The 13155-nt window shown below is 47.4% G+C and overlaps 1 protein-coding gene across 1 annotated transcript in view; it reads left to right on the forward strand.

Moving 5' to 3' along the window:
• Positions 1 to 13155, forward strand: part of LOC8033523 (glycogen synthase kinase-3 beta) — a 51223-nt gene that overhangs the window by 24921 nt on the left and 13147 nt on the right. Inside the window, exons 6-7 of the mRNA XM_029988419.3 lie at positions 623 to 729; positions 7010 to 7390. Coding sequence (XP_029844279.2) covers positions 623 to 729; positions 7010 to 7390 — 488 coding nt within the window. The remainder of the gene's footprint in view (positions 1 to 622; positions 730 to 7009; positions 7391 to 13155) is intronic.

Genomic DNA, 13155 nt, shown 5'->3' on the forward strand with positions numbered 1-13155 from the left:
GACGAGAAGACGTACTGCATCGTGCGTAAGTGTGGAGATGATAGCAGACGACAGGTTGACAGTCTCCTGTGCCCAGAGTGCACCTGAACCATTAGGGGTGCTGCTGCTTTGCGTATTGCCCATTGGCGTCGTCCGGGTATTTGGGCAGAGTACCTCTTGACTTCCTTTTACTTCTTTGTCAGTTTGCGATTTGCCGTCCGGCCCCATCCGTGGCGCCTTCGTGACGACTGTGCCCGCCGCGGAAAAAGGTTGCCGACCGCTCATTTAACATGTTTAGACTTGTTGTTCTTAGTTTTGCACAAATTCAAAGTTGAGCATTTAAATAGCTCTTTTCAGACATTAGTCTAAAGCTTTCTTTTCTTCTTAAGAGCAGCTTATTGGCTGCATTTGGATGAATCATAATATGCTGAGTAGTGTCTAAAATAGAAAATGTTTGGCTCATCTCTCAAAAATGACCACTTTATCTCGTGGTACGAACAGAAAGAGTTCACCCGTGCCATTGAGCCCGTGGTTCGTGCCAGCCGCTTGAATGAGTTTCTAGCGTGTTTTCTCGCAAGTGGCAGTCGGTTAGCGGAAAAGGGCCCAAGCGGAGGACTGACCTGTGCCCTTTTCTTGCTTGCAGTGCCAAGCTTCTGATCAAGGGGGAGCCCAACGTGTCCTACATCTGTTCGCGTTACTACCGGGCGCCGGAGCTCATCTTCGGTGCGACCGACTACACGACCATGATAGGTGAGTGGCCGTCCTCTTTCGACCTCCTCTGTAACCCTTTTTCTTTGGCTTCTTTAGTAGTTTTCATGGTTGCCGCTTCATCCTCGCTCGGGCGGCCTGGTTTTGTTTTGCGTTATGTGCTGCCGAATGCCATGTCACGGGAGTGTATTGCTGCATTCTGCCGTGCAAGTCGGGCATTCGGACGTCGACAAGAGTCGCCTTCCACAAATTCCTGGTGACCAACGTACCAAACGAGTGGTTGCTGAACAAATTGGATCCTTTGAAATGAAATAGCGTCAGAACCATTGTGCTCCATTTTGCCCGAGGACATTCGGTGATCTTTATTTTTGCAGTGACAAACGCCCGGCTTTCTCCCAAATGTTTGTTTTTCCTCGTATATTTGATGTGTCAACGAAGCAATAAAGTTGCCGTTGAGCGAAAGGCGCAGCAACAATGTTACTCTCAAGCAGCTGCTTAGAAACTTTCTGTTGTTTTTTATTACGGGTAATAATACGGAGTTTTAGTAGACCGTGTTTCCCGCTCCACTAGCCCTCCGCTACGAAGAAACCGCCACTGCGCCTGCGCGCCGATGGTCTTGGCTGTAGAGTTCCGGGTAGCGGAGGGGCTTAGCGGAGCGGGAAACACGGTATACTAAAACTCGCTAATGTCTCAAAATGTTTTTGTCACGAAGCGTAGCAGATTTATTAGAAACATATGCTTGAGGTACTGCCACATTGTTCGCAAAGCATTTAAGAATTTGTTTAGTAAAGTGTCCACTATTCAATTATTAACCGACGCGACCAGACTATCTCCCAACTTTAGGCAGGTTCTGTTAAGTGTTAAAAATTAAACATCTTAATCGGTGCTTTGGCAAAAAATGGTGACTTTTAGAATAAGGATGTTTGGGAAAAGTTGTGCCAGCATTCCTCGTTTATTACCAACGATGGTCCCCAAGAAAAAAATAAGAAAAATGAAAGCCATTTACAACTCCCTGTAACGCCAAATTAGAGCACAGCTCTTGAGGAGGAGGAGGGAAGGGTACTGAGCGTCACGTGTTTTCGGGAAGGGGGGGGGGGGAGGGGAGGGGGAGGGAGGGAGGGAGGGAGGGAGGGAGGGAGGGAGGGAGGGAGGGAGGGAGGGAGGGAGGGAGGGAGGGGAGGAGGGAGGGGGGAGGGGAGGAGGAGGAGGGAGGGGGGAAGGAAGGGAAGGGAGGTCACGTGCATAGGTCGGCATTTTAGACCACCTTCATTCACCATCACATCACAAACAAAATCACGTCTCCGAATTCATTTGCCTTCACGTCACAAGGTACTCCGACCTCCCAAAGTCACACGGCCCTTCACATCCCGGCGTTCAACCGTGCCAAAACTTCATCCCCTTCACATCACGGCTTTCAAACTCCGCCGAGAATTCATCCCCTTCACATCATGGCGTTCAACCGCGCCAAGAATTCATCCCCATAACATCACCGCTGCCTCCGAATTCACGGAGTCATTCACCATCACATCACCAATTCACGAAATCACTCACTATCATTACGAATTCATCGGAATTCACTATCACAGTGATGTGATTGCTGCGCCAATTGCGCCAAACTGCACCTATGGGCTAACCTTGCTACATCCTGCCACATTTTGCCAAAATATCGGTAATCTGCGCCAAGCCTGCGCCAAAGGACCGATTTCGGTCATTTTTCAAAACCAAAACTAAACTGAGAACCGCAATTGGGCATGCGTGAGCTAGGTGGCGCAAGCGGCCTCCTGACACAAAGATACCCTGCGTCAATCGTCCATCCGGTTCCCCCTTGTATGGTTTTTCCCGCCGTCTCGCGTTTCGCGCCCTTGTCGTTTTGGGAATCTCGTCTCACGTCTTTTTTCTAATTTTTTCAACGATAGACGCGGGCGTGTGCGGACGCTCCGATGCTAGTGTGCCAGGTGCCAGCAATGCTGTCGTGCTGTGAAACAAAACCACGTTTTTGCGCTGCGAGAGTTACTTTGTGAGCTGAAATGCTCGCACTACCACAATCACCGTGGTCGCGCGACGTCGGGTGTTGCCGTCCCCATGTCACTGCAGATATGGCGCTTTCTAAACTTATTCATCGACATTCCTGTCTTTGTTTAAATCATAATCTAATACAAAAATCCTTCTTTAACTCAATGACTGCTTGTCGAAATATTGATTGCCTAGGTTTTTCTCGGTGGGCTTTCTTTCGAGAGAACTCTGGTACGTGAAAAATCTGCCACGATAGGAAAGTTGGTGAAGAGAAGTGAGCTAAAGCAAAGAAAGTAATGTCTGCACGCTGAACCCGCACAGCGCGCTTGTTTGTCTTGAGTTCAGTCGTTGCTCAAAGTGCTCCAAGAACTTTTTGACCCTGGCTGGCGATGTCATGCATCGATGCGCTCAGGTTCTTTTCTTTTTTTTCTGTGTTTAGTTTGTTCTCGCCTTCCGGCCTGGCAAGCACGCGCCGCTGGACTGTTTTTTTTATCGTATGCTAGACAGTTACATTTTGCATACTACGACTACGACAGATGCACCAGCCGGGACGCTTGCAATCCATTGTTTTACGTTTGCTTACTTTTGATGAAAATCTGGCACGTCAGGAACCAGTAAAACAGTAGCATGCATTCTTTTCGGAATTGCTCGGCAACGCCTACAATACACTTGTGGGATGTCTCAGCAGTAAAAACACAAACAGCGAGTTCCGACAGAACACAGCACAAAGTGCCTTTCGTTTGTCCACCACTTACAACAAATATTTGTATTTTTCTAGGAATATCTGCTCCAAAAGCCACTTTTGGTGCTCCGAAACACTGTTTTGGCTGCTCCAAAAGCCACTTTCGCTGCTCCAGAACACTGTTTTGGTTGCTCCAAAAGGTGCTCCAAAATGGCTTAGGCCAATCACATCACTGCTCTCACGTCATTAATTTCCTCCGAATTCACCATCACATCATGAATTCATCCTAATTCACCATCGCTTCACGTATTCATCCGAATTCACCATCACATCATGAATTCATCCGAATTCACCATCACCTCACGAAGTTATTCCGCATAATTCTCGAAATCATTCAGGTTCATTCTGACTAAATTCGACTTCACGGCTGGAAGCCTTTCCTGAGTTCGCTTCAACGTTCACTGAATGCCGAAAGGGCATTCGTTTTCGTCTCGGTTTATTAACTTCTACACAAAAAATTAATGAAATATCGACTTTTTCTTTCTTTCCAACTGACCGCAAAACAAGTTGCGGCGTAATTTCGACGGTCGTGATGTACCCTGGCATAGGAACCGGAAGTTCTCTCAGCAGTAAGAGAATGGGAGCGTTAGCGGCGGCGAGTTGGGGGTGCGCCGGTAGGTTTTACTGCGCTGATGTCACCGACGTATTTTCTGAATCGGCGCTTCTCATCGCCACGATAGCCATGGACACATCGCAGCTGAGCGAAATTCATTGAGATATGTTGCGCTACAGAGACAGCATGGGACTAGTCCCATACGCCGATACGCCTGTTGGGAAGTGCTGCGAGTTCTCCGGTGAACACTCCAGAAGCCAACCCAACTGTCATTGTTGGTAAAAGACGGCCCGCGCTAGTCATTTGCAAAGCGACGTAGATGAAAATAAATTGCCGCGGCGTTTTTCGCAGCCTCAGAGATGCAAGAGCGAGCTGACGTTAAAAAAGATACATTTGAACTACGACATTGTCAGCAAGAGCCACTAAAATACCTGTTCACACTCGGAGCGGACGCGCACGTTTGATTGAAGGGCTTTATTCGCGCTGTTGGTAAGCGCTTTGGGACCGTTCTTTTACGATTGCAACTCGATACTGATGTGACACTCGGCAAAGGAAAGTTGGACCGGCATTGCACGTAGCTCCCACGAACTGTTATAGCTTGACAGTGATGTGCAGTCGTGTCAGAATAAAAATGGCACACTAATAACAAAGTGTACATACCGTGTTACGAAGGTAATCCATACGGCAATTATTTGAGCTCCATATCACACAGAACATGGAGATAGAATCGATGAGAGTCCCTTTTCGACGGCAGTGTTCGTCACCACTGCCTCGGAAAACAAGGAGATGACAAGGGGAAGAGATTGACCTCACCTCTCAATCTAAAATTGAGGTCAGCAATCAAACTATAATACGGGAAGGGTCCACAAGGGTCACGCGGCCATATTCCATTCAGCACGCCTGCCAGTCGTGGGCAGACGGTCTTGGCCAAGTACCGTCGAAGCAACGCTGCGCTGGGTCAGAGTGCCTCCTAGGCCTAAATTTTGCCGAACTCGCTTGGTCGGGGTCGGTGGATTCGTGGCCGTTGTAGGTTTTCTCGGGTGTTTGTGGATCCAGCATTCTTGTTCGTCGTGGTCTGTTTCAAGTACTTTTTACTTTTAGGGGCGAAGCTCCTTGGGGGCTAGCCATATCCGTCCAATGTCTGGCGTCGGGTGCTCGTGCTCACGACCACGTGAGCACGTGCTCTTGTGCTTGTGTAGGGCAAAAAAAGAAACTACCGCATCTCCACGTGGTGAATGATGTTTATTGGAGTGAAGCTCTGGTGGTGCTTCTCTGCATAGACGCTGAGCGGCAGCATGCCAAGCCTTTCGTTTGTTTTCATTCATGTCAGAAAGAGAATGTGTGGTATGGAACGTGGTTATATACGCATTTGAGCATTTGACCGCAGCGTGACATGGATGAGAAAACAAACGAAAGGCTCGGCATACTGCGGCTCAGCGTCTACGCAGACAAGCACCTCCTGAGCTTCGCCCCAATCAACTTCATTCACCACGTGGAGATGCGTTTTTTTTTTTTTTCTTGCTGCTTGAAGTCGAGACGCGCGAGTAGAACAGGTAGAAAAATAAACTGTTCATTGGTCGTCGCGACACACGGCTCTGGTCGCGACCAAGTAACTGAGCGACGCTGTCGGACCTACTGTGCAGGCGCAGTAGGATCTTTTTCTTGCTTCGTTTGCCACACTATAGATGGTGCTTGGCTCTCAGCATTATCAAATTTGGCAATTTTCGTCATATCTCTAATTATGCTAAAAAATGTGGATCTGAATAATATTTAACAAAACTTTTAGGAAACATTCGCCGGCTATTTATTGTTTATGATTGCGGTGCTGGTCAGTTACCTCTTACCCAATAGGCGACGTGGATTTGGCTGACATGCTGCGGTTCCGCGGATGCATCGCAGTGAAAAGGCAGAGAGCTTTTGAAGGAAAGAAGGCACAAAAGAGTCCAGTTTTCTTTTAAAAGTTCTATAGCAAAGAATTTTTTTTGCTCCCTATTTTTGTGTTTTTGTGCTTCTTTTGACACCTTTTATGACGATTGGTGGATGAAATTCAATTTCAGAATCGTTCGATGGTCCTTTTAATCAGGGCCGTACCCAGAAAAAAATTTGGGGGGGGGGGGGGGAGAGAGGGAGGGGGAGGGGAGGAGGAGGAGAAGGTTTTCGGGGACAACGGCGGCCATTTTGAAAGTGTCTATTGTCTTATTTTCGCCTATGAATTATGTGCATCGGTGGCATATAATGGAGAGTTACAGCAAACCGGAGAACCGGTCCCGGTTTGGTACCCAGTAGCCGACCGGCGCCACTGCGTGTGCGCAGAGGTGGAGATTAAAATCGGCTGGCTGCCAGTGCACCGACCAGGGCCGTACCCAGAAAAAAAAATTTTGGGGGGGGGGGGGGGGGGGGGGTGAGAACCCCCTAACAACCCCCCTGGTTACGGCCCTGCTTTTAATAACTCTCAACAGATGCGGTTATACTCCGTCCGGCCTTACAACGAGGGCAATGCGAACGTTTTCTGGCGATGACGTTTCGGAAAGTAACAGGACGGTCGCGGGGCTTGGCTCGTGGCCTGCCCACGGACTGTTGCGAAGTGGAGTGTCGTCCCTTGGGTTGGCCGCCTGCACTCCAGGGGGCAGCGTGGACCCCCCCTTGCCCTCTCGCACTTTCTTCTCTGCTTGATACACTGCCGGTGACTTTGGCTGTGTCCTCACTCCAAAGGGGACTGGAGCGGGCCAGGTTAAGACTTGGTCTCGCGTAATAGGAGAACCAGAAACTGTTAGGTGCCAGCCATACGTTTTGCATTGAACACCATAACCCTGTTTGGAGCTTTGCAGTGTGCTTCTCTTTGGCACTTCTTTTGCGGACTCTCGGAATCGACGTTTTGAAATGGCTCCTAACTCGAGTGTGGCTCGCGAGCATTCTCGATGATGTGTTTGAATGTCGTGAATCCCCGTGAAGGGCCAAGCGTACAGTGGCGTAGGCAGAGTCCCTAACGTCCAAGCGTGGGGACCGTCTCGCAGACGTATGGTCGGCCGGCTGCGTGCTGGCGGAGCTGCTGCTGGGGCAGCCCATCTTCCCGGGCGACAGCGGGGTGGACCAGCTGGTGGAGATCATCAAGGTGCTGGGCACCCCGACCAAGGAGCAGATCCGCGAGATGAACCGCAACTACACGGAGTTCAAGTTCCCCCAGATCAAGGCGCACCCGTGGCAGAAGGTGTTCCGTGCCCGCACCCCGCCCGAGGCCATAGAGCTGGTGGCTCGCCTGCTCGAGTACACCCCCTCGGCCCGGGTGGGGCCCCTGCAGGCGTGCGCCCACGCCTTCTTCGACGAGCTCCGGGAGCCCGGCACGCGGCTGCCCAACGGCCGGGACCTGCCCCCGCTCTTCGACTTCACCGACCACGGTCAGTCTCCCTTTCCTCACCTGTCCGTCCGGGCTTCCACCCCAGTCTCGGCTTATGGTAACACACAAGCAATTGCAGTCGAATCCCGTTAATTCAAACTCAACGAGGACTGAAAATTAGTTTGAATTACCAGGAGTTTCCTTCCATAGAGACGCTTAGGATGGGACCTGCATGGTAGTTTGAATTAATGACAGTCGACTGTACTACAAAAGTAAGCATATTAAGGAATTTCATGTATTACAATAGTTGCATCATCTTGCTCCACCATCGATGGGCTTGCTAGATCATAGAACGAAAGGAACATCTTTAAGGGGAGACGCGGCAAATAGAATGTTGATTTTCGTCGAGACGTTTGATTTTTCTATAAATATATTCTGCGAGTTTTAGGTCTTTACTCTAACCACCTCGGAGACCAATACTGGAAAATCCCATGTGCACAGGCCCCTGGCAAGCTTGGAATCTCCGCTAGCAGACATACTTGTCGGAATCCATTGGCTTTGCCTATCTGCGCTCGAGGGAACCAACGAAAAAGCATAGTAGCATTTTTTTTTTCCTGCCTCGATTGTTAAAAACGATTTATCATTGCTTCGGTAAAGGATGTGTTCTTTCCACCAAATGGTTTTCTTGGCAGAAAGTTCTGTTTTTCTTTTTTTAGTCAGGAAAACATTGTGATGTCACAGTTTATGGAAGGCATGCAAGACGGTATCTATCTTTCCGGTGTTTCTTGAAATACTTAGACATCTATAACTCTCAGAACTTAGCTACAGCTACGGCTTGGCTCTAGTCTTCCAATCAATCAATACGTCTTACCTTTGGTGCTGACATTACCGCTTTCATGAATGTCTCGCTCATACCCGTCTTGCGGAGCTGTGACTAGAAGCTCCGCCTTCAGCTGGCTTCCGCAGCGCTTCAGCGGCGCGTGCCTGAGCGTTCACACTTGTGTTAGCAAGGGCCGAAAGCTCGCGCTGTAGGCGGAGGTTCTAGTGTCAGCTCGAGGGTGACCAAAGTATAAAGCGCGATACACATGCGCGTCCAAACTGTCCGATCCGACGTGCGAACTGCCGGAACGGCGTTCGGAGGTGAGGGTTTTCGTCGCGTCAGACGAGGGCTCCGTCCGGCGCCAGCGTGCGACCAACGTGCCAGATATCGCCACACCGTTGTCCGATTTTCGGAGGGCCGCAGCCAATGGCAGCACGGATGGTGCAAAGGTCATGTTGTCACATGACTTTCGGACCGATCGGGCGAGGAGGCGCTACGTGGCTCGGGGAAGCGGATGTGGTGGTGCGCGGTGCATCACGCGACGGCAGTCTTGGTTGTGAAGGAAACGGATGCCATTGAGTTTTCCCGCGCGCACAAAACGAGCTGCTGGTTTCGTGCGCTAAAGCAAGCCGGCCTTCTGGGACCGATCGAGACCGTCGAAACCCGAATATACTCCGTTTCGCCTTATGATGGACAGCAGGGGACGCTACGAGCCATTCCAATGTCATGTGAATGTCACGTGTACTTCGGGAGAGACACAGCAATGCGCGCGGTACGTAGTCACGTGATTTGTGCGCAGTGCTCGCTTCACTGGGATGGCTCCTAAGGTCCGCTGCAATCCATCGCGATTGCGTGATGTTGAGCAGAAAAGTAGCCTCACAGAAAATCTTTACACACGCCCACTTTAATAGAATGTAATAAAAATAATTTGTTTGTTTTAGAGTAAGAAAAACCAAGAAGGGCGAGAGAAGCATTTTAGTTTTCTAGGCTAGTTGGCGCGAGCTACCGCCCGTTATAAATATAGCCGTTAGCATCCATCCATCCATTTGGTAGAAGGATACCCGAAACTGGGGGGAGCTGAACGGAGCGACGCAACGACGCGTCGGAAACCATGTGTCGCGAACCGTCCTGTGCGGTGATTCGGAGCAGCCGTCTTCCCGACAGTTCGCACGCCAAATCGGACAGTCTTGACACGCATGTGTTTCGCGCTTAATCCTGCCGACACCGTCACGAACTACAACAATAAAAGGCAGCAGAAAATTTATTACAATATCTGCAATGTCAATATGCTGCGTAAAAACGATTGTACATATAAGATCCGAGGTCATTACAAAAATGAATGTACGCATACGCTTAATTGACCAGAAAAAAAGGAGTTTCTAAGATTCTCTGGCATTTCTCACTAATGCGACAGTAAGAGAGCATTATTGCGTGGATAAAATTGAAACTCGTTTCCAATTGTTCAGTTGATGGCTTACTTCCTTTACGTACGACAAATGCCAGCACTTGGAGGACAGTATTGCTACTCAGTCAGCCTTTCTAATTTTACTTCACCATTTTGTTAGGTTTATGCGCTGCTGTGTCTTTTCTTCGGTCTGCCGCCTTTCTGTTCGTCTTTTTTGTTCAGTTTATTTTCCCGCGGACACTGTGTTAGAGCCATTGGGCTGTTCATTTTTATTATTGCTTTGTTTTCTATGTTTTCGACTTTCTCTCAGCAGCTTCGTTGCTTATTAACATATGTCGTCTGCTATGTTATGCCCATACCCTTGATTTTGTGTCTTTGAACGCCGAGGCATTTGTGCCGTCCGCAATGTTCAGCGTACGCAGCAGATGAGCAGTTTTCCCCGAAAAACTGCTAATCTGCTGCGTAATCGCAAGGCAAAAAACAAATTATTTGTTGATCTCCAGCCGCCTGTGGCGGCTACGGGAACTAAAATGACGGCGTCTCTGGGGGTACGCGGAAGTCAACAAACCCTGTCTTCCTCCGCTGCTACACTCGCCGTCAGCCCCATGGTGAACCGACCTTTGTTTCCATCGCTCGCCGCTACCTTCGACGAGGCTAATCCTTTAGAAGTCGATAATCGCGGAGGAAGTGGCTGGTCTCTGAAGAGAGGACCCAAGGGGAAACTATGTGAACCCCCAGAGTATGTCACTCGAGAGTCGACGTGGAGAGTGGAGAGGCACTTTAACCTTAGATTTGTTTCTTTTTTTTTTTTTTTTTTTTTAAATAAAAATTAGCGCTTGCAAGAAAATGCGGTTTTCTGTTTTTCGTTCCATAGGTGACGCAGATTAATTTCCGCAGTTAATTGGCCAAAGTCTGAAAATCGTTGTACTGCCCCTTTAATGTGGGAAACTCGAGGAAGATTAGAAGTTTGTTCAACACCGAGGTACTGATAAACAGAAAAACAGCGATGATGGGTGAATTGTTGAGTGAATATGCAAAGTCTGAATTTGTGCGTTTACGTGTGAAGGAAACAAGTTTACATCTGTGTTAAGGGTTATTCACCATTTGTGGCACCAGTTAACTACCCGGTCAGTATCACTTTGGAGATGTAAGTGGTCGTCAGGGTTGTTCATCTTTCTGTACAGTACACAAGCGTCGACAAAGGGATGTTAGTGATTGCAGAAGACCATTAACCCCTTAAGTGCCGTGGACAGGCTCAGCTCGTCCAGTGGTTTTTTCGGTAGCCCTCAATTCCACGGAAGAGCTAGGCTCGTTCGAGTAGTTTTGCGACGCTGATCATAGATGGCAGCACTTGTTTTTGTTGCCAAATATTCTTTTCGCCTCTACTGATCTTTGTGTAATAAACTTTTCAAATTTTATGTGTAATATTAGAGCAGGGATGGGCAAAATACATGGAAATATGTATTGAAATACAAATACAAAATACTTCGTCAAAAATGTATTTAATTACAAATTTAATTACATTTCCAAAAAAGAATTTAAATACAAGATACAAATACAACCAAATGTATTTGGTCTCCTCCAAATACTTTTCCAAATACATTCCTCAAAATTTGCGTCAGCGACTTCAGGGCACCTGCAACGGGTTTCTGGGTATCTCATTTTAATTTTGCATCGCACACTCGGGAGTTAGTGTGCGAGGCTCTAGTAACGTAATAGAAATATAATCACAACAAAAATGTAATCAGCTTGGACGTAATAGGTGAAAAAAGTACAGAGCTTCAAGCGGCTTTTTTTGTCAATTACATTTTGTTATTGGCCTCGAGATCGACCTAGAGGTGGCGCTACCGTCGCGCTATCATCATCATCAAAGCGGGGATACGAGAACGGCCGCCCCATAGGCTCTCCACGTTCGCGCGCGAGACGGCGTAGATTCTTCCGTTTATTTTGTCGCATACTATCGGAGGGAAAACAATTCTTGCGGAAAAGGATGCAGTACTGTTCGGTGCTTCAGTGAAAATCGAATCGTGTTGCCAGCGTGCGGCCTAAATTTATATAATCGCTTCTGTGGGTGCGTCGTCTGTTCTACGCAGACGTTGGAAAGCATGGATCACCACAACTGATGCCTGTCTCCAGCTGAACTGTAATATTTATGTTAAATATTTGTTTCTTTTAAAATGAATGTATCGGTTCATCAACGTGCGAATTAAAAACAATAATAAATTCCAACCCAGATAACATAATCATAGAAGCTGTGAAATCGCAGCTTCTATGATTTTTTAACTTCTATAGCTTTTGCAGCAATATACATATTTAGAATAAAGATAAGTTAGCGCTGTATTGGAAATTACCATGCTATTTAGTTCCTCTGCCCTTTTACTGTGCGATAGTGTGTGTAAGTTTTTTTGGAGTCTGAACAAATTTACTGCGTTGCGATGAGGAGAGAGAGTCTCTTCCAGTTAAATTCTGCAAACTGCACGGTTGACAGGACAACTGAAACAAGTGAAACAAACTCTTCTAATATATCTGCCGTGACTGTAATAAACGGGTGTGACCGAGCAACGCAGCAATGTTCCTGCTATTAAATGCTTTTCTCGGTAGTGTGGGTTCACCCGCTTCAATTTTCCTGGTGAGGGCCACGGATGTCAAGAGGCTACTACTATAAATTTCTGGCTATATAATTGTAGCGGCAGCTCTCGGCAGCGATCTAGCGCTTGAACGGCGAAGGGCCCCTCGATGAGGTAGTCAAAAAGGACAGTGTAAATATTGTAAATAAATATGTAGAGTGTGATTTACCGAGCCTCTGCTCCTACATAATCTTGTATTCAAACACAGTAGACACTGCAACCCCAACAAACGACGCGCACCACGACAGAGACAGCATCGGCCGCAGCGATACTCTTTTACTGATGATGGCTAGCGACCTTTACGAGACTTTCCGATCACCCTCCGCCCTCACCTAACGTATATCGGGACTGGGCAGTTCATCGATTTACTTTCAGATTATTCAAGTAATGCTTTAATTGCAATTTTTTTTTTGCCAGATAATTGGAATCTTGTGCTGGAGAAAGTCAACAAGGAGTAAAAAATGCCTGATTTAATATTTTTCACATCTTTATTTCTTTTGTAGAACAGGCTTGCACGGTGAACCACTTCAGCGTGCTTGTCATTTCGCCGAGGGTGATTACACTGTTTAAATATAAATAATAACTAAAAAAATACTTCATTTTAAAAGGCTTAATTCCCGCGTTCATATTTATGTAGGACTCACAACGTAAAGTTTAGAATGGGAATGCAATATGCCATTTATGGCATAGTAAAACCAGTAAAAAAAATGTGTAGTTTTAACCTCTTTCACGCATTATGACCGGCGAAAAATCAACATACGGACTTATTGATTGATTAGTCTATTAAAGGATAGCGATCAGCCTGGTTAATTTTCTACTCAAACCACAGACCCACTCAAGATTCAGTGCTTTATGAAAGCTACGGTTTGTGCGAGATAACAAAAATATGTGGGACCAGCGATTGTATACAAACCAACACACTAAGATTATGGAAGCTTCCGACTTAATAATAATCGCTTTGCTGAATTTTTATC

Source organism: Ixodes scapularis, unplaced genomic scaffold (genome assembly GCF_016920785.2).
Source record: "Ixodes scapularis isolate PalLabHiFi unplaced genomic scaffold, ASM1692078v2 PGA_scaffold0__279_contigs__length_252992795, whole genome shotgun sequence".
In the NCBI taxonomy this organism is placed as follows: Eukaryota; Metazoa; Arthropoda; class Arachnida; order Ixodida; family Ixodidae; genus Ixodes; species Ixodes scapularis.